Source organism: Tachypleus tridentatus, chromosome 11, assembly GCF_004210375.1.
Source record: "Tachypleus tridentatus isolate NWPU-2018 chromosome 11, ASM421037v1, whole genome shotgun sequence".
NCBI lineage: Eukaryota > Metazoa > Arthropoda > Merostomata > Xiphosura > Limulidae > Tachypleus > Tachypleus tridentatus.
The window spans coordinates 5,210,368-5,231,109 of record NC_134835.1 but is presented as its reverse complement, the minus strand read 5'-3'; the positions used below and the strand labels follow the sequence as shown (position 1 = coordinate 5,231,109).

The window sequence follows — 20,742 nt, the reverse complement described above, 5'->3', positions numbered from 1 at the left end:
AGCCAGGGTAAGAATACTTGTCATAATTTTAGAAATCCAACACACTTGTAACAAAGGCATATCATAAGAGTTCTGCTTGAATGAATATACTAGTCAAATTTTTTGTCTGAAATAACTGTCATATAGTGTCTTAACTATACAAAGAGAAGCTAGCATGTGATATCAGTATATGCTAGAATAAATCAGTTCAATAGCACTCCACAAACAAACCTTGCTAAAACCAGTGTTTAACACTACATATAAAGTTTTGTCATGTCACGGCCCAAACAGCATAAACAAATGTCAGTAGAGCAGAGAGTTTACATAAAAGCTTTAAGTGATGCTGGTTGGACTCTGACAAAGTGCTGCAAATTTGAAATGCTTCCCAACACTGTGAAGTACATCCTATATTGTGAGACAAAGATAAATTTTAATACAAGAAAGCAAGAGGCAAAACACGTACTCTCAATGACACTGTTGTCAAGTATCTTTACTTATGCAGCCTTTGGAACAGAAGGAAGACTGCCACTGATCTCAAGCATGAGATAAACGACCATGTAACAAATAACAGAAAAGCGTGAAGATTAGCAGTATGAAGAATCAATAAGAATGGAAAATTTGGTTGTGTATCAGTTAAAAAAACCTTTAATTACAATAACCGAATATTGTCAAGAGACTGAAATTTGTTAAAAAGTACCTAACTTGGACTCTTGATGATTGGAAAAGGGTGTTATGGACAGATGAGTCCAAGCTTGAAATATTTAGTTCAAAGCACAGGTTGTACGACCAGCAGAAGAAAGGTAAAAGATACTTCAATGCATAGCACCTACCATGAAGCAGTGTGATAGTTTGGGGTTGTTTTTATGCTGAGGCAATGCAAGATATATGCAAAATAAATGAAATAATGGACCAGAGCAAGTATCATCAGGGTATATACACCCAGTTATTTGCATATTAAAGGTAAAGGATTCTACTACCAAAAAGATTATGATTCCAAACATTCATCCAACTTGTGCAGAAATTTCAAAGCTAAGAAAGAAAGTAGTGGAGTCATTCAAATGATACAATGGCCCCCGCAGAGCCCTGATCTCAAACCAATTATGCATATCTGGGATTTGATAGATCAAAAACTTGACAAGTCAAAAGTTACTTCCAAAGAAACTTTATGGGAGTGTATGTATTTAAGCATAAGAAGGGCACATAAAATATTAACTCTTTGCTAAATTCAATCATTTCCACTGAGCTTCTGTTGCACTAAACATGAAAATTATTAAAGTGTTGATGTTTCACGTGTGATTTATCTTCCATTGTTCTTTGAAAATATCCTATAATCTACGTTTTGACTTCGTCTTAAAACTTTTGCACAGTACTGTGTTTTTAATAAAATTAAAACAATAAATAATTAAATTTCCACTACTTGACAACACAATAGACATCAATGCAAACAATAACCCAATAACAACTGTTGATTAAACTATTATTTTTTCATACTTCCATTTCTACCTCCCTACATTCAGGAACACCATATATTTTAGTAATTTAATATGCAAGTAGATATATTTTCTTTGCCTAAGAAGTAACATCTAATACAGTCCTTATGTGTTTTTCATAGATGATTTAGGCAGAGTCTTCATGATCAACAAACAAAGGTGACATGGGTAGCAACTGCCTAGCACAATAAACACTTGTGGGTATGGCTAAGAGGACTAAAAATAGTACAGATGGGAAAGAACGATGTCTTGAGAGGCTTTCACCAAAACGTCATGTTGAACTAGGCTGTTATTGCCCATTTCACTTACATTTGTTCAACATCTCATACAGTTTAACATATCCACATATAACCTGAGTGAAACATGACAAAGAAATACTCACACGTTCCCAAGTCAGCTCTTCGGCAGCCCTGTCCCACTCAATCGGATTCCAGTTGTTATCATCTGTAAATTTGATAAATATTTAGTTTCAAGAGGGAAAATTAAGTATATTTCAATGCAAAAAAATAACATAATTGTTACAAGTTCAAAACTATAACAAAGTTTTTCAACAGATACACAATTAATTTAAAACATTTTATTTAACCTAATTCATGAAGAAAGTCAAACCACAGATATACAAATAGCAATCGTAGGCCTTCTTCTCTAAAGTAAAGTAATGAAGCATTCAACCACTTGCTTATCGGAATGTAGTATAACAATATATTATTAATATAGTCTTGGTTTACTTTGTATAGTGTGTCACTGTGTTACATTTTATAGGGAAAACTTATAAACTAGCTCAGAAGCATATTAATTAGGTATTTTCTAACAAACATTAACAACATATGTTGCACTAGCTTTAAAGGATATCAGCATTGTTATAATTTATAAAATAGGTTAACAACACACTACCCTAGAACATATTTTATCATGTAAAAAATATGTTAACACAGGACACAACTCTAAAGGCATATTAACTTTGCTATAGTTTAATTAATATATTAAATAACATTACCTCAACAGAATGCTTATCTATATAGATCCAGAAATGTTAAAATAATAAATTCTAACATGAAAATTTTTTTATTACAAATCATTTAACTTTGACAAAGAATTACAGCTTCTTAAATCATGCCAAAGTTTAAGATTTAACATCTTAAAGTCACAGAAACATTTGTATCAGAATTCATGTTTTCAGTCAACCCAAAGTAAATTTGATATATTAAAACAGCACACGGTCACTGTTTTCTTGTTTGTTTTCTTTTCAAACACACCTTGAGCGCCATTATTTCCATCATTTACTTCAAGATCTGGACCATCTGCCTCATCAGCATCTACTTCAGCAGCGCCCTCTACAGGTGGAAGTTGTTGATCATTAACGTTATTGTTCGCTGGGACAAGTACAAGATCACCATCTGCTACAGCTAGTGGCTGTGGCTACAAAGAAAAAGTTTCACACAATAGAACACTCTACTGTATATACTATACAACAAAAGTATAATTTTTAAAGATCTGCTAAAGACTTATAAAGCAAAACATTATCATCATCTTGAATATATAACACATTAACAAAATGTTAACAATACAGATTTAGCAAGTATATTAACCTAAATGTACATGTATTCTGTTGGTAGTACACAAACCAGTACATCAAATTTCAAAATGATCCGCAAATGCAAAACCTCTTTACTACAAACTCTCACAAAGGTAAGCAGAACAAAATATCTTATTCCACAAAAAAAGATAATGAACTGTTGGAAATAACCATCTCCAATTATAGCATTTCACCTCATCATAGTATCTTACCATTAACGGTGGATCTTGTTCTTGTTCTAACCATTCGGGTCCTCCACCATGAAGTATCTGTTCTCTTAGCCATACCAAGCTAATAAAGGCACACAGTGTGCATGTCACTACACAGCAGCCATAGAAGCTGTCTGCAATCAGGTTCTCACTGAAATATGTGAACACATAATTACAAAGGAAAATGTTCATTTGGCTCTCACTGTATCAAACTAGATCTTTAGAATAAAAAGCATTATTTAGAAGGATTAGACTGATAATAAGAAAATATGTTCCTGACATTACAAAAACTATTATCAAATTATAACACTGAAAAGGATCTAACTGAGTCATTATGGATCATTTCACAAGGAAAACTCAATAAAACCTCTCAGACGGTGGTGCGTTCAGATAAACCAGTCTTGGGAGAATTAAAAAATAGTGTTTTAGTCAATATAAAAATGTGTAATCTCATCCATTACTAAGAGAAACAAACGCTGCAGACAGTAATGGATATATTTTGTCTAAATGATATGTTATGTCACTGCTTTTTTCAAAACTGCAGTGAGTGTGGAAATACTGATTACATGTGTTGTCCATGATGACTGGTGCAGCAAAGACTGTTCAGCCTATCAGTAAGGATTAAACACCATGGAAGTATATTGCTTGCAAATGCTGTGAAAAATAGGGTAGTAAACACCAGACAGCACTGACTTAGCATCGTTTATTATGCTAAATGCTAATTTATCTTTACTGATGAATTTTTCGTGGTACTTTTGAATATTTTTACGTTTTGATTACTATTATACAAGTATATATGCATAAGTGCAAGAAACCAAAGTCACCAGATAAGACACACCAGTGATTAGAAGCCATAGCATGCCCTTCAATTGGATACAGCACAAAGTGGCATCAGACAGTGCTTTACAACTCCCATCCCCTATTGTATGACTTGTAATTGTTACTGTCACTACATGTGGTTGCACAACAATTTAGTATATTTATTTGAACTACATAATAATTATTTGTACTATGACTGTTATGACAGCAGGGATTCTCACTAATAAATACAGACAAGAACAATTCTAGAATCTAGCAGAAAGCATCAGTAGTGCAAGTAGTGTCATGCCTGCATAATACTGAGATATAGTCCATTCATGAAAATGCTATCTGATCATTCCATTCAAAGCAAAATTAATATCCATTTACGTCACTGGGTAGAGCAATATTCAATCAGAATATATACTTCTCTCACATCTAGTACTTATTGTTATTTAACTAACAGGAGACCCTAAAATAAAAGTGGTAAAGGAAAAGAAAGGAACAGGAGAAAGGGGAATGGTTAATTTTTAAATTGTTCAAAGAAATGTCAACATTTATGAAAATAATAGAATTATAGGTTTACACAAAACATAACAAGGTTATCTTCTGTCAGCCTTGACCATTTGTCAATGTTACATTTTTAAACCCTTCTGGTACATTTACTGAGTTGTATTCAAAATTTAACTTAACCACTTTAATATGAATGTATTTTATTGAAATTACTATCATCAAACACATCATAACTTTAGGATTTATATTACCTAAGTTTTATTCTATTTTAGACAGAATGATCTAAAACAGCAATTAAACCTTTAGATTTCACTGTCGCATGATCTGCTTGCATTTACAAGTCTAAACTTTGCGAGCTATTACATACAATACTTTGAGAATAAAGACTGTCAGCATACAAGGTCAAATTGAAGTTCCATCAGTCCTTAATTACTATCTAGAAAATTTCCAAGAAATACTCAAAAGTGGTTTTACATTCTAATATGTCTAAACTTAAGGTCAGCAATGCCCACCTGCATAGTTAAAGCTGGGTTGCTAGGTTGGTTGATTTAGTGTTTTATGACACAAAGCATATAAGCTATCTGTGCCAAACATCCAGTAAAAAGTTAAAATTAAAGTAAATTTAGTAAAATTCATAAAAGGAAATTAAGGTAAAACAAAAAGTGTAAAAAAACAACATAAATAGCATAAAACCAATGTTTACATCTAGTCTATAACGTTAAGAGAAACTACAGTAATACAAGTTATAAAGAACTTTCTGAAGCATAACTGTAATTATCATAACTCGCCAGGAAGACTAACAGGTAAGTACAAGAACCACCATCAGTCACCTGAAGTTGACCTTTCCAGTTCTGGTTCCGAGTTATTTGATGTTATGGCCATTTTCAAAAAATTGAAGTAATATAAGTTTTAAAAGACTTGTAGCAACATTTTAATAATAACTTGTCAGGATGACTAATGGGTAGTTCAAACAGTAGCTTCATTCACCTGAAGTTGGCTTTCCAGTCCTGGTTTTGAATATTTTGACATTACGGTCATTTTCTAATTTCAAATCAAACACAATGGACTGATTCTTAAAATGTCTAATGTATAAATTAAAAAACTTAAATGGCATTAAAAAGATTAATGGCCTTTAAAAAACTAAAAACATTTCCAAGGTGAACAGAGTCACTATCATCACTAACACTGTCTAATGTAATGGACTACCCTTGGTACAGAACACATTTAAAACAGTGCTGTCGTTGAGAGTCATAACAAAGGCAAGAAAGTAAAATGTGGCTTATTGTGACCTGAGTGTTACACAGACTACACATTGGTGCATCAGTTCCAGATAAAAGAAAACAATGAGTTAAAAAACTGTGACCAATGCGTACTCTAGTTAGAACAACTTCCTCTTTTCTATCCTTATGGAAGCAAGATGTCCAAAGTCCAATATAGAGTTTTATTTGGAAAAGTATTTTTCACTTTGCTCACTCCAATTCAACTGCCAGCTGGCACGTAGCCGAGCCTCGAATACAGGACTATAGTCCATGTATGGAACAGACACAGAGGTGATAATGCGAAAGCATATAGATTAAGCTGCGGTGTTGGTGAGCTTGTTCCCCGCAAATACCAACATGGCCCAGATTCCAGAAAAACTGAATAGAAGTAGATGTTAAAACGAAATGGGCCAGTCGATTTTGAATATTTGCGAGAATAGGATGTGAACTAACATGAAGCGATTCCAGGGCCAACAGAGAGCTAAGCGAGTCAGTATAAATAGCGCAGTTTGAGTACTGCTTAGCTTCTCTGTGATCCAGGGCAAGAGAAATGGAATACAGTTCAGCAAAGAACACAAAAGCTGTAGAGGGGGATTCTGCATACAACCACTGAACCACAACAAACCATGAGCCCACACAATCACCTCATTTTGAACCATCTGTACAAACAGGAATGGAAGGACAGTTTGAGAGATGTTCAGCAAATAACAGATAGTATTTCCAATCAGTAGCGTCTGCTTTTCTCAAATGACATAAAGTCACATTTGGGGACTGTAAAAAGCCATGGTGGGATAGGCTGACCAGTGGATACAGCAATGTTATCCAAGGACAGACCTAATTCATCCAAATGTGCCTGGACATGAAGACCAAAAGAAGCAATGGCAAATCGTCTGTTCTGAAAAAAGTATGGCCCACCAAGAAAGGAAAATACAACCTCAGGTGGGATGTTCTGGTAAGGAATGAAGTTTTGAAGCGTATAGTAAAGACAGTTGCAAACGGCAGAGGTCCCAAGAATGTTCATGAGACTCGATGTATAAGCTCTGAACTGGGGAAGTGCGGAAAGCCCCAGTGCAAATCTGAAGTTTTTAATGATGAAGGGGTCCAGCATCTTTAAGGCCAAAGTCCTGGCAGAGCCATTAAATAGTGATCCATAGTCGAGTTTCGAATGAATAGGAGCACGATATGTCTTTAGCATAGAACATTGATCTACTCCTTAAGTGGTGGAAGAGAGGACATGGAGGATGTTCAGTGCTCTTGTACATTTGACCCATAGCTGTTTGATGTGTGGTATAAAGGTCAGCTTACAGTCAAATATAAGCCCCAAGAACTTGGTCTCAGGAACCACAGGCAGCACAACTTTGCCAATATGGAGTTGAGGATCAGGGTGAATACCCCGTTAGTGGCAAAAGTGCATGCAAACAGAGAGAGAGAGAAGTTAAAGCCGTTTGCCGTGGTCCACTTCAGTAAATGATTGAGGGAAGTCTGTAGCTGCCGCTCAATATACCTCATGTTCGATGACTGACAGGAGATGTGAAAGTCATCAACATAAAGCCCATTTGCAACAGTAAGAGGGAGTTGTTAAGTGATGGCATTAATCTTTATACTGAAAATCGTGACACTCAAAACACAGCCCTGACTTCAAGTTCCTGTAGAAAAGAACTGGAAAGTGTTGAACCCACATGAACTTGGAATCTCCTGTCCTTTATAAAAAATTTAATAAAAAATGGGCAAATGACCATGTAACCCATGTACATGGAGATCTTGCAAAATGCCATACCTCCATGTTGTATCATAAGATTTCTTAATGTCAAATATTGATACAAGATGTTGTCATTTGAGAAAGGCTCCTGTGATTGGAGTTTTAAGTCGAATCAGGTGGTCTATGGTGGAGCGCTGTCATTGGAACCCACACTAAGTGGGCGAGAGGAGGTTAGTTGATTTGAGGAACCAAACAAGATGAGCATTAACCATCCCCTCTAAGGTCTTACAGAGACAGCTCGTCAAAGCAACTGGACGATAGTTTGAAGGAATCTTGGAATCCTTCCCAGGCTCAGAGAAGGGTAGGACAATAGCCTGGAGCTAAGCTTCAGGAAAAACATTCTCCTGCCAGATCCAATTAAAAACAATAAGAAGAATAGCAAGAGAAGCAGAACATAGATGGCACAGCATTTCATAGTGTACATCATCAGGTCCAACTGATGTACTGCCAGTTTGAGTTCCACCAGTATAAAGGGATGATTATAGTCATAGAGACAATCAGCTTGAGAGGAAAGAGGTGATAACTCTGCCCGAGTGTTAATGGCTAAGAAGGTGGAGAAAGAAGCAGAAGTGCTAGATACCTGGCAAAAGCTTTCACCTGGAGTATCGGTGCTGCTCCAGGTATCAGCTACACCATGGCCATCATAGAGCAAGATTGAGAGAGGGACAGAATTATACTGCCCACTGACCTTTCGAATCTACTGGTGGTAGAAGATACGCTGGTTGTGAACCTAATCCAAGATTCTTTCTGGCTTTGACATCTTACCCACTGAGCATAAGCATGGGTCTGCTGGAAAGCAATGTGGTGCAAGAGTGTGAGGTACCCATAAAAAGTGTCCCAGCCCCGGTTTTGAGCCTTCCTGACATAGCATGCAGGATTCCACCATGGACAAGGATATCATGGAAAATGTGTTGAGGTTTCAGAAATACACTGAGCAACTGCTTGTATAATACACAGTCAGTCACTGCTGCCACACAGTCGTCTATTGATGGCTTACAGATGATGGCAGGATCAAGTTCTGCGAGAGCGAAAAAGTACCAGTTTTCTTGATCTAGCTTCTACCTGGGCATGTGGGTCAGGTGGGGTCAACCACAGCCAGTCACTCTCAAAATTATAGAAAAATGATCACTGCCTAGTGGATTATTGTTAACCCTCCATGAAAAATGAAAAAATAGTGATAGGGAGCAAACTGAGAGATCCAAAGCAGTAAAGGACTGACTTGGTGCATGAAAATAAGTAGAAGAACCAGTATTGAAAAGAGAAAGGTTGTGATCAGAGAGCATATGCTCTACAGAGGAACTTCTCCTATCAGTATCAGCACTTCCCCAGAGGGGATGATGCCCATTAAAGTCTCCCCAGGAATAAAAAGGGAGATGGTAGCTGTTCAATGACAGCATCAAGGCCTGACTGATCATAGGTCTCTCTTGGCAACAGGTAGAGAGAACAGTGATGTTATAACCCAACCCAAGGATACATGGATGGTTACAGCCTCCAATGGTGTATTGAGTGTCAAAGACAGGTTGGGCACATGCTGATCAACTAACATTGCCACTCTTCCATGCATTCATCCATCATGCAGTATGTTATTTCAAAGAAAACTGCAGAAAGGTGACTGTATTGGCAGGTTTCAGAAATGTTTCCTGTAAGGAAAGATATGCAGAATGGTAAGAAGCAATCAGTGTTTTGATGCAACACAGATTAGAACGTAAACCTCGACAATTCCATCATAACAAGGTGGCCATTTTTTATTTATGTGTAGGCGAACTGGGTAGAGAACCCTTCTGTTTACATCTTTTTTCTTTACTGTCTTTATTCGAGGAGGGCCTATTGACCTCCATGGATCCTGCCCTGGGTTGATTGGGCAGATCTTTGCTGTTGGAAGAGGATTCTAGCAACTGAGGACGTGAACGAATGACCATTTTGCATCTTGATGTGGGAGACGTTGTACCTGAGAAAATACCAAAGAAAGTGAATCTTGGGATTTGCTGGAATGTATGTGATGGACAGAGATGGGTGTTGAAGTTGAATCATCAACTTTTTAAACCACGAGGGTCAAGACTTTTCAGACTTGAGAGGGACTGCAATTTACATAATGAGGGTCTATTTTACACTCACAGGCATTGTGGTCCTTGCCACTGCAATGAGCACATGTCAAGGAACCATGACATGACATCTTCGAGTGACCGAACTGCTGACAATGGAAACATCGGAGAGGGTTTGGAATGTATGGCTGTACCCAGCAGTTAAGATAACCTGCCTTGATGGTGGTAAGTGGACACTATGATATAAATGTTAAAATAAGGACACTGGTCAGCATCATAATTTCATCTTTGCAAGTAGAGGTACGCCTCACTGCAGAAATCAGTGAGAATCTCTGACTCGGGGATATTCTTCAATTCCCTATCAACAATAACTCCTCATGATGAATTCAAAGTAGCATGAGGTGTACCCTTTATAGGTACATCCCCAATCACCTTTGAATGCTAGAGGAGTTCACTTTTCTCGTAATCAAGAGTTCACTGTCTTGAGATGTGGATGTTTCCACCAACATGTCATCAGATTGAAGCTTATTTACTGACTTAAGAGACCCAGCAAGTCCCTCTCATCAATTCTGAATGAAAAAGCGAGACATTTGCCCTAAAGGTTTGTCTGAAAGAGAATGCAGTATAAGAAAATGAGGTACAGGTGTTACAGATGTTAAAGATTGCTGCTCAGAATCTTCAAGACGTGGTTATTTACCAATGGAATGTTTTTTCACTATTTTATTTAATTTTTTTTGGAAAAAAAAATGAATATTTTGGTGTCCACTGATCTCACCCACCATGGATCCCTATGAGGGGATGCATGACAATGCCAAACAAGGATACTGCAGCAACACCAGGATTTCATGATCACTATACCCAAACATCAGCATCAGTCAATGTCCACAACACCTGTTGAGAACATCCAACACTGGTACTTGGTTGACCCTAGCCAAAGTGGACCAGCCGACTGATCCAAGAAGAGCCACCCCAAGGCTGCCCGTCTACTACAGGAATTCAAGGCCAAAGTGGTGTGTTAGGGTTGGACCTCTCAACCACCAGGATCCACTCCTCTCCTTCACGGATTACCACGCACAGCAAACACGTGGGTGGATGTTTAGATCCCAGAGGAGGTAAAATGAAAGAACAGAACCTTCCTTGAGAGGTCCCCTCATCATGTACAGGGATCCACACATAGGGGATGTTGCTAGATGATAGTGTGAAGTTGAATGACAGTAAAAGGGGATTTTCCACTATTCAATCATAGCCTAAAGAAAGTTCTATCAGGGAATGTATTTGTAGCATGAGATAGAAAGAAAGCTTAGACTATTATCCTCTTGAAGTATATGTAAAATTTGGCAAGTGTTTCTAACCTTATATGTATTAGTTTGTTAAACAGTTAGATTGTATTTAGGTTTTACTTCATATTTTAATTAGCTATGCATAATTTGTGTTTATAAATGCATACTTGAAAATTTTATGATTGCATACATATAACTCAATGTAATTTGACTTGTGGAAATATCTCAGCAAAATGGCTTCATGTGCAAGAATTAGCAAAAATTTGTGGATGATCTTTGCCCTTTAATAATTATTACAAACATAGGATCATGTTAACAGGGACAGGCTGGTATACCTGAATCCAGAAAAAAAGACAAAACTACAAAGGAAAATTAAATATAAACTATCAATGAAAAGACAAAGATGTGAAATTACACACAGGACAAAAACAAACATTACAAAGTAATAATAAGAAATAAGAAATATTTCAATTTCTTAAATATAATAATTTCATTGCACTGTACATTGATGACAATATCTAATGATATAACAGAGAAAACTGAAAATAAAATGTAAACATTCACTGTAGAAAACATTTGATATTCATTTAGGAGGTTCTATAGATGATGCAAATGAAATTTTAAAACTGTAAGATTACAAATAACATTTTTACATTCAATATTAAAATCACATTACTTGTTAAACATTCTGATTTTGAATGCATATAACTACATTAAATAACAATTGTTTTATTTTAAAGAGTAGAAAAATATCAAAATTAAAGTTTTATTTTTCTAAAACTACATTACCTTAGAAACGTGCAAGACAAATTTAAAACTATTTCATCAACTGGTTTAATTTTTATAAATAACTTTCATGAGAGTTGTATACCTACTTCCATCATAAGTAGGTTGTAGGCATTCAGTTAATAGTTTTCATTCCCTTGTTTATGATTTCAGAAAATGCTGAACTCGCCCAAGACATCCAAAAAACTCAAATAGACATTTCACATTTTAGTAGAAATGTGGGTAATAATTAGAGCAAAGAAATACAAATGAATCAAACTAAAGAAAAAACAGGTGTTACACTAAGATCCAAGAGAAAATACACTTAAGATATGGTAATGAAATATTAAAGATATTAAAAATACATATTAATATAGATACATTAAATGTATCTTAACCCTTTCTGCTTTGATATCTTTTACTGTACATGACACAAGATTTTAGCATCTTAAATACAAAATTTTATTAAACTTTTTTTTGTTTATATTATAGTATAGGCTCTTACCTAATTAATCCATATTTTAATAGTATACAAGTTTTAAGTTTGTAATGACAAGAAACTCACTTGAAATAAAAATGTATCTCAGAACAGCTGGTGTGGGTATTAACACTTTTACTAAAATAAAGCAGAGAATGTTTCAACCTTCTCAGGCCATCTTCAGGTTAACAAAAACAGAGTGTGCAACTGACCCTCGATGGACATGTCTTATGGACGAGAGTGTAAATGGATATAGGGTTGTAAAGAGTATCGCAGTTAGATGTTATCACTTAGTACGGGTATAAAGGTGTTCACTTAGTACAGGTATAAAGGTGTTATCACTCAGTACAGGTATAAAGGTGTTCACTTAGTACAGGTATAAAGGTGTTCACTTAGTACAGGTATAAAGATGTTATCACTTAGTACAGGTATAAAGGTGTTATCACTTAGTACGGGTATAAAGGTGTTATCACTTAGTACAAGTATAAAGGTGTTATCACTTAGTACAGGTATAAAGATGTTATCACTTAGTACGGGTATAAAGGTGTTATCACTTAGTACAGGTATAAAGGTGTTATCACTTAGTACAGGTATAAAGATGTTATCACTTAGTACGGGTATAAAGGTGTTATCACTTAGTACAGGTATAAAGGTGTTCACTTAGTACAAATATAAAGGTGTTATCACTTAGTACGGGTATAAAGGTGTTATCACTTAGTACAGGTATAAAGATGTTATCACTTAGTACGGGTATAAAGGTGTTATCACTTAGTACGGGTATAAAGGTGTTATCACTTAGTACGGGTATAAAGGTGTTATCACTTAGTACAGGTATAAAGGTGTTATCACTTAGTACAGGTATAAAGGTGTTCACTTAGTACAGGTATAAAGGTGTTATCACTTAGTACAGGTATAAAGGTGTTATCACTTAGTACAGGTATAAAGATGTTATCACTTAGTACAGGTATAAAGGTGTTCACTTAGTACAGGTATAAAGGTGTTATCACTTAGTACGGGTATAAAGGTGTTATCACTTAGTACAGGTATAAAGGTGTTCACTTAGTACAGGTATAAAGATGTTATCACTTAGTACAGGTATAAAGGTGTTCACTTAGTACAGGTATAAAGATGTTCACTTAGTACAGGTATAAAGATGTTATCACTTAGTACAGGTATAAAGATGTTATCACTTAGTACAGGTATAAAGATGTTATCACTTAGTACAGGTATAAAGGTGTTATCACTTAGTACAGGTATAAAGATGTTATCACTTAGTACAGGTATAAAGATGTTATCACTTAGTACAGGTATAAAGATGTTATCACTTAGTACAGGTATAAAGGTGTTATCACTTAGTACAGGTATAAAGGTGTTCACTTAGTACAGGTATAAAGGTGTTCACTTAGTACGGGTATAAAGGTGTTCACTTAGTACGGGTATAAAGGTGTTCACTTGAGCAACGGGCATAAAGGTGTTCACTTAGTACAGGTATAAAGGTGTTATCACTTAGTACAGGTATAAAGGTGTTATCACTTAGTACAGGTATAAAGATGTTATCACTTAGTACGGGTATAAAGGTGTTCACTTAGTACGGGTATAAAGGTGTTCACTTAGTACGGGCATAAAGGTGTTCACTTAGTATGCGGGTATAAAGGTGTTCACTTAATAACGGTATAAAGGTGTTCATTTAATAACGGTATAAAGGTGTTCACTTAGTAACGGTATAAAGGTGTTCACTTAGCAACGGTATAAAGGTGTTCACTTAGTACAGGTATAAAGATGTTATCACTTAGTACAGGTATAAAGGTGTTCACTTAGTACAGGTATAAAGGTATTCACTTAGTACAGGTATAAAGATGTTATCACTTAGTACAGGTATAAAGGTGTTCACTTAGTACAGGTATAAAGATGTTCACTTAGTACAGGTATAAAGGTGTTCACTTAGTACAGGTATAAAGATGTTATCACTTAGTACAGGTATAAAGGTGTTCACTTAGTACAGGTATAAAGATGTTCACTTAGTACAGGTATAAAGGTGTTCACTTAGTACAGGTATAAAGATGTTATCACTTAGTACAGGTATAAAGATGTTATCACTTAGTACAGGTATAAAGGTGTTATCACTTAGTACAGGTATAAAGGTGTTATCACTTAGTACAGGTATAAAGGTGTTATCACTTAGTACAGGTATAAAGGTGTTCACTTAGTACAGGTATAAAGGTGTTCACTTAGTACAGGTATAAAGATGTTATCACTTAGTACAGGTATAAAGGTGTTCACTTAGTACAGGTATAAAGGTGTTCACTTAGTACAGGTATAAAGGTGTTCACTTAGTACAGGTATAAAGGTGTTCACTTAGTACAGGTATAAAGGTGTTCACTTAGTACAGGTATAAAGGTGTTCACTTAGTACAGGTATAAAGGTGTTCACTTAGTACAGGTATAAAGATGTTATCACTTAGTACAGGTATAAAGATGTTATCACTTAGTACAGGTATAAAGGTGTTCCCTTAGTACAGGTATAAAGGTGTTCCCTTAGTACAGGTATAAAGGTGTTCACTTAGTACAGGTATAAAGGTGTTCACTTAGTACAGGTATAAAGATGTTATCACTTAGTACAGGTATAAAGGTGTTCACTTAGTACAGGTATAAAGGTGTTCACTTAGTACAGGTATAAAGGTGTTCACTTAGTACAGGTATAAAGGTGTTCACTTAGTACAGGTATAAAGATGTTATCACTTAGTACAGGTATAAAGATGTTCACTTAGTACAGGTATAAAGGTATTCACTTAGTACAGGTATAAAGATGTTATCACTTAGTACAGGTATAAAGGTGTTCACTTAGTACAGGTATAAAGATGTTATCACTTAGTACAGGTATAAAGATGTTATCACTTAGTACAGGTATAAAGATGTTATCACTTAGTACAGGTATAAAGATGTTATCACTTAGTACAGGTATAAAGGTGTTCACTTAGTACAGGTATAAAGGTGTTCACTTAGTACAGGTATAAAGATGTTATCACTTAGTACAGGTATAAAGATGTTATCACTTAGTACAGGTATAAAGATGTTATCACTTAGTACGGGTATAAAGGTGTTATCACTTAGTACGGGTATAAAGGTGTTCACTTAGTACGGGTATAAAGGTGTTCACTTAGTACGGGTATAAAGGTGTTCACTTAGTACGGGTATAAAGGTGTTCACTTAGTACGGGTATAAAGGTGTTCACTTAGTACGGGTATAAAGGTGTTCACTTATACGGGTATAAAGGTGTTCACTTAGCAACGGGTATAAAGGTGTTCACTTAGTACAGGTATAAAGATGTTATCACTTAGTACAGGTATAAAGGTGTTCACTTAGTACAGGTATAAAGGTATTCACTTAGTACAGGTATAAAGATGTTATCACTTAGTACAGGTATAAAGGTGTTCACTTAGTACAGGTATAAAGATGTTCAATTTAGTACAGGTATAAAGGTGTTCACTTAGTACAGGTATAAAGATGTTATCACTTAGTACAGGTATAAAGATGTTATCACTTAGTACAGGTATAAAGGTGTTCACTTAGTACAGGTATAAAGATGTTATCACTTAGTACAGGTATAAAGGTGTTATCACTTAGTACAGGTATAAAAGTGTTATCACTTAGTACAGGTATAAAGGTGTTCACTTTATGCAGGGTATAAAGGTGTTCACTTAGTACGGGTATAAAGGTGTTCACTTAGTACGGGTATAAAGGTGTTCACTTAGTACGGGTATAAAGGTGTTCACTTAGTTCGGGTATAAAGGTGTTCACTTAGTACAGGTATAAAGGTGTTCACTTAGTACAGGTATAAAGATGTTATCACTTAGTACAGGTATAAAGGTGTTCACTTAGTACAGGTATAAAGATGTTCACTTAGTACAGGTATAAAGGTGTTCACTTAGTACAGGTATAAAGATGTTATCACTTAGTACAGGTATAAAGATGTTATCACTTAGTACAGGTATAAAGGTGTTATCACTTAGTACAGGTATAAAGGTGTTATCACTTAGTACAGGTATAAAGGTGTTCACTTAGTACAGGTATAAAGGTGTTCACTTAGTACAGGTATAAAGGTGTTCACTTAGTACAGGTATAAAGGTGTTCACTTAGTACAGGTATAAAGGTGTTCACTTAGTACAGGTATAAAGGTGTTCACTTAGTACAGGTATAAAGATGTTATCACTTAGTACAGGTATAAAGGTGTTCACTTAGTACAGGTATAAAGGTGTTCACTTAGTACAGGTATAAAGGTGTTCACTTAGTACAGGTATAAAGGTGTTATCACTTAGTACAGGTATAAAGGTGTTCACTTAGTACAGGTATAAAGGTGTTCACTTAGTACAGGTATAAAGGTGTTCACTTAGTACAGGTATAAAGGTGTTCACTTAGTACAGGTATAAAGGTGTTCACTTAGTACAGGTATAAAGGTGTTCACTTAGTACAGGTATAAAGATGTTCACTTAGTACAGGTATAAAGATGTTATCACTTAGTACAGGTATAAAGGTGTTCCCTTAGTACAGGTATAAAGGTGTTCACTTAGTACAGGTATAAAGGTGTTCACTTAGTACAGGTATAAAGATGTTATCACTTAGTACAGGTATAAAGGTGTTCACTTAGTACAGGTATAAAGGTGTTCACTTAGTACAGGTATAAAGGTGTTCACTTAGTACAGGTATAAAGGTGTTCACTTAGTACAGGTATAAAGATGTTATCACTTAGTACAGGTATAAAGATGTTCACTTAGTACAGGTATAAAGGTATTCACTTAGTACAGGTATAAAGATGTTATCACTTAGTACAGGTATAAAGGTGTTCACTTAGTACAGGTATAAAGATGTTCACTTAGTACAGGTATAAAGATGTTATCACTTAGTACAGGTATAAAGATGTTATCACTTAGTACAGGTATAAAGGTGTTCACTTAGTACAGGTATAAAGGTGTTCACTTAGTACAGGTATAAAGGTGTTCACTTAGTACAGGTATAAAGGTGTTATCACTTAGTACAGGTATAAGGTGTTCACTTAGTACAGGTATAAAGGTGTTATCACTTAGTACAGGTATAAAGGTGTTATCACTTAGTACAGGTATAAAGGTGTTATCACTTAGTACAGGTATAAAGGTGTTCACTTAGTACAGGTATAAAGATGTGTTCACTTAGTACAGGTATAAAGGTGTGTTCACTTAGTACAGGTATAAAGGTGTTCACTTAGTACAGGTATAAAGGTGTTCACTTAGTACAGGTATAAAGGTGTTCACTTAGTACAGGTATAAAGGTGTTCACTTAGTACAGGTATAAAGGTGTTATCACTTAGTACAGGTATAAAGGTGTTCACTTAGTACAGGTATAAAGGTGTTCACTTAGTACAGGTATAAAGGTGTTCACTTAGTACAGGTATAAAGGTGTTCACTTAGTACAGGTATAAAGGTGTTCACTTAGTACAGGTATAAAGGTGTTCACTTAGTACAGGTATAAAGGTGTTCACTTAGTACAGGTATAAAGGTGTTCACTTAGTACAGGTATAAAGGTGTTCACTTAGTACAGGTATAAAGGTGTTCACTTAGTACAGGTATAAAGGTGTTCACTTAGTACAGGTATAAAGGTGTTCACTTAGTACAGGTATAAAGGTGTTATCACTTAGTACAGGTATAAAGATGTTATCACTTAGTACAGGTATAAAGATGTTATCACTTAGTACAGGTATAAAGGTGTTCACTTAGTACAGGTATAAAGGTGTTATCACTTAGTACAGGTATAAAGGTGTTATCACTTAGTACAGGTATAAAGGTGTTATCACTTAGTACAGGTATAAAGGTGTTATCACTTAGTACAGGTATAAAGGTGTTATCACTTAGTACAGGTATAAAGGTGTTCACTTAGTACAGGTATAAAGATGTTCACTTAGTACAGGTATAAAGGTGTTCACTTAGTACAGGTATAAAGGTGTTCACTTAGTACAGGTATAAAGGTGTTCACTTAGTACAGGTATAAAGATGTTCACTTAGTACAGGTATAAAGATGTTCACTTAGTACAGGTATAAAGGTGTTCACTTAGTACAGGTATAAAGGTGTTCACTTAGTACAGGTATAAAGGTGTTCACTTAGTACAGGTATAAAGGTGTTCCTTTATGTTGGTTTAATTATGGGGTTGTAAAGAGTATCACAGTTAGATGTTATCACTTAGTACAGGTATAAAGGTGTTCACTTAGTACAGGTATAAAGGTGTTATCACTTAGAACGGGTATAAAGGTGTTATCACTTAGTACGGGTATAAAGGTGTTATCACTTAGCACCGGTATAAAGGTGTTATCACTTAGCAACGGGTATAAAGGTGTTCACTTTAGCACGGGTATAAAGGTGTTCACTTAAACGGTATAAAGGTGTTCACTTAGCACGGGTATAAAGGTGTTCACTTAGCAACGGGTATAAAGGTGTTCACTTTATACGGGTATAAAGGTGTTCACTTAAATGCGGGTATAAAGGTGTTCACTTAGTGCGGGTATAAAGGTGTTCACCTTAAATGCGGTATAAAGGTGTTCACTTTAGTAACGGGTATAAAGGTGTTCACTTAGTACAGGTATAAAGGTGTTCACTTAGTACAGGTATAAAGGTGTTCACTTAGTACAGGTATAAAGGTGTTCCTTTATGTTGGTTTAATTATGGGGTTGTAAAGAGTATCACAGTTAGATGTTATCACTTAGTACAGGTATAAAGGTGTTCACTTAGTACAGGTATAAAGGTGTTCACTTAGTACAGGTATAAAGGTGTTCACTTAGTACAGGTATAAAGGTGTTCCTTTATGTTGGTTTAATTTTGGTTTTAGTTGTTACATAAGTTAGGCTTCTTTGATTTTGCATTTGTTTCTACTTAGTATCTGGGTTTTTCTACAGTTATGTTATGTTTATTTGATTTGCAGTGTTTCAAAAAGTATGAAGGTGTTTTTTTGTTATTTGACCGTGGTTTTCATTTTTCTGCTTGTTTCTCCAATATAGAAGTTGTGGCAATTGTTGCATTGTATTTTATAAATTATGTTGGTGTTGTGTTTGTAAGTGTAGTTTTTACATTGTATGGACTTTAGTTTTGTACCTGGTTTTTGAATAAATTTGGAGTTAAGTTTTTTCCCAAACATTCATTATATTTTTGCTAATATCAAGGACACTTGGTATATAGCAGTGTAAGGTTTTGTAGCTTGTTATACCTTGAGATTTATTATTTGTTTGTTCTTGGTCTAGGTGTCTGCATATAATTTTTTTCCCATGGTTTTTGGTGGAAATTTGTTGATGTAGATGAAGTTTTGTTTCATTTTGTTGATTTCATCATTAATTTTATTTGGTGAGCACAGTTTTGGAGACTGAAGACCCCTGGTCAAAAAGCCACATGAGAAACTAAGAGATACCAGCAACAGTAGGACAAGCAGTCGGTAAACCCTGAACCTGGGCCCAAGTACTAAAGACCTTTCACTTTCTCTGATACACTTTCACAGAAGAAGAAGAGATGAACTGGGCCAAATGAGAAGCTACATGATGGAAGAAACCAGATCTCCTTACCAAGGACTGGACAAAAGCCAGGTGAGTATATACAAGACAAAGTGTAGGATCTATAGCTGATTAAGCCAGGTGAGTATATACAAGACAAAGTGTAGGATCTATAGCTGATTAAGCCAGGTGAGTATATACAAGACAAAGTGTAGGATCTATAGCTGATTAAGCCAGGTGAGTATATACAAGACAAAGTGTAGGATCTATAGCTGATTACTGGGGTTGACAAAGGAGTTCTGGTAATAAGGGAAATGGTACTGGAGGGGAACATTGTAGGTGGAGTAAATAAAATAAATCCTAGTTAAGCTAGCTAGCAGGGAGCAATCCGAAGAACCCAGTACGTCGTGGTATGGATTAAGAAAACTACCCGATGAAGTAACTGGAGAGAAGAATAAACATATAGGAATTTGTATGCTTAATCCTGGCTGAAGGCATCTATAACCACAGCCTGAGAATGAGGAACTAGGGACCAAAATTGGAGTGAATGGTGACTGAGAGAGATGACAAAACCATGAATGTGAAAAACACCCCCACAGACTGCAAAGCCATCAGAAAACAAGGGGATGAAGGGAACACTTCATCAGGTAAATCATGTGTAAGGGTGGGAAAGCTATCTAGGACATTACACACAGTTAGATGAATGTGTTGCAAGTGGGCCAAATATAGGATACCCAACATGCAAAAACAGAGGAACATGACCCGGTCCACATTGGTGGTTGATATAGACCACCACCATGGAACTGACAGAATGGATCATTACCAGACAATGTGTGGCAATGGAAGAAAGTCAACCAAAGCCCAACAAATAGCTAGGAGCTCTAGAATGTTGAAATGTAAAGATGTTTTGTCTAGAGACCAATGACCCAAAGCCACCTGGTGACTGACCCATGCACCCCAACTCTGAAAGGATGCATCAATAAAGAAATGTCCAGATAAGGAGGTGAAAGAGAAACATTTGCCAACGTGTGAGTTTTGTCCAATCAGTAAAGTAGTTTGTCTACAAAAAAAGGAGGAAGGGTGATAGGAGTTT

General features: G+C 35.7%; 1 protein-coding gene across 1 annotated transcript in view; it reads right to left on the bottom strand.

Annotated features, from left to right (window-relative positions):
• Nucleotides 1–20,742, bottom strand: part of LOC143231631 (E3 ubiquitin-protein ligase MARCHF6-like) — a 95,285-nt gene that overhangs the window by 57,846 nt on the left and 16,697 nt on the right. The window contains exons 6-8 of the mRNA XM_076466170.1: nt 3,258–3,405; nt 2,726–2,888; nt 1,852–1,913 (exon numbers count right to left, since the gene is read on the bottom strand). Coding sequence (XP_076322285.1) covers nt 1,852–1,913; nt 2,726–2,888; nt 3,258–3,405 — 373 coding nt within the window. The remainder of the gene's footprint in view (nt 1–1,851; nt 1,914–2,725; nt 2,889–3,257; nt 3,406–20,742) is intronic.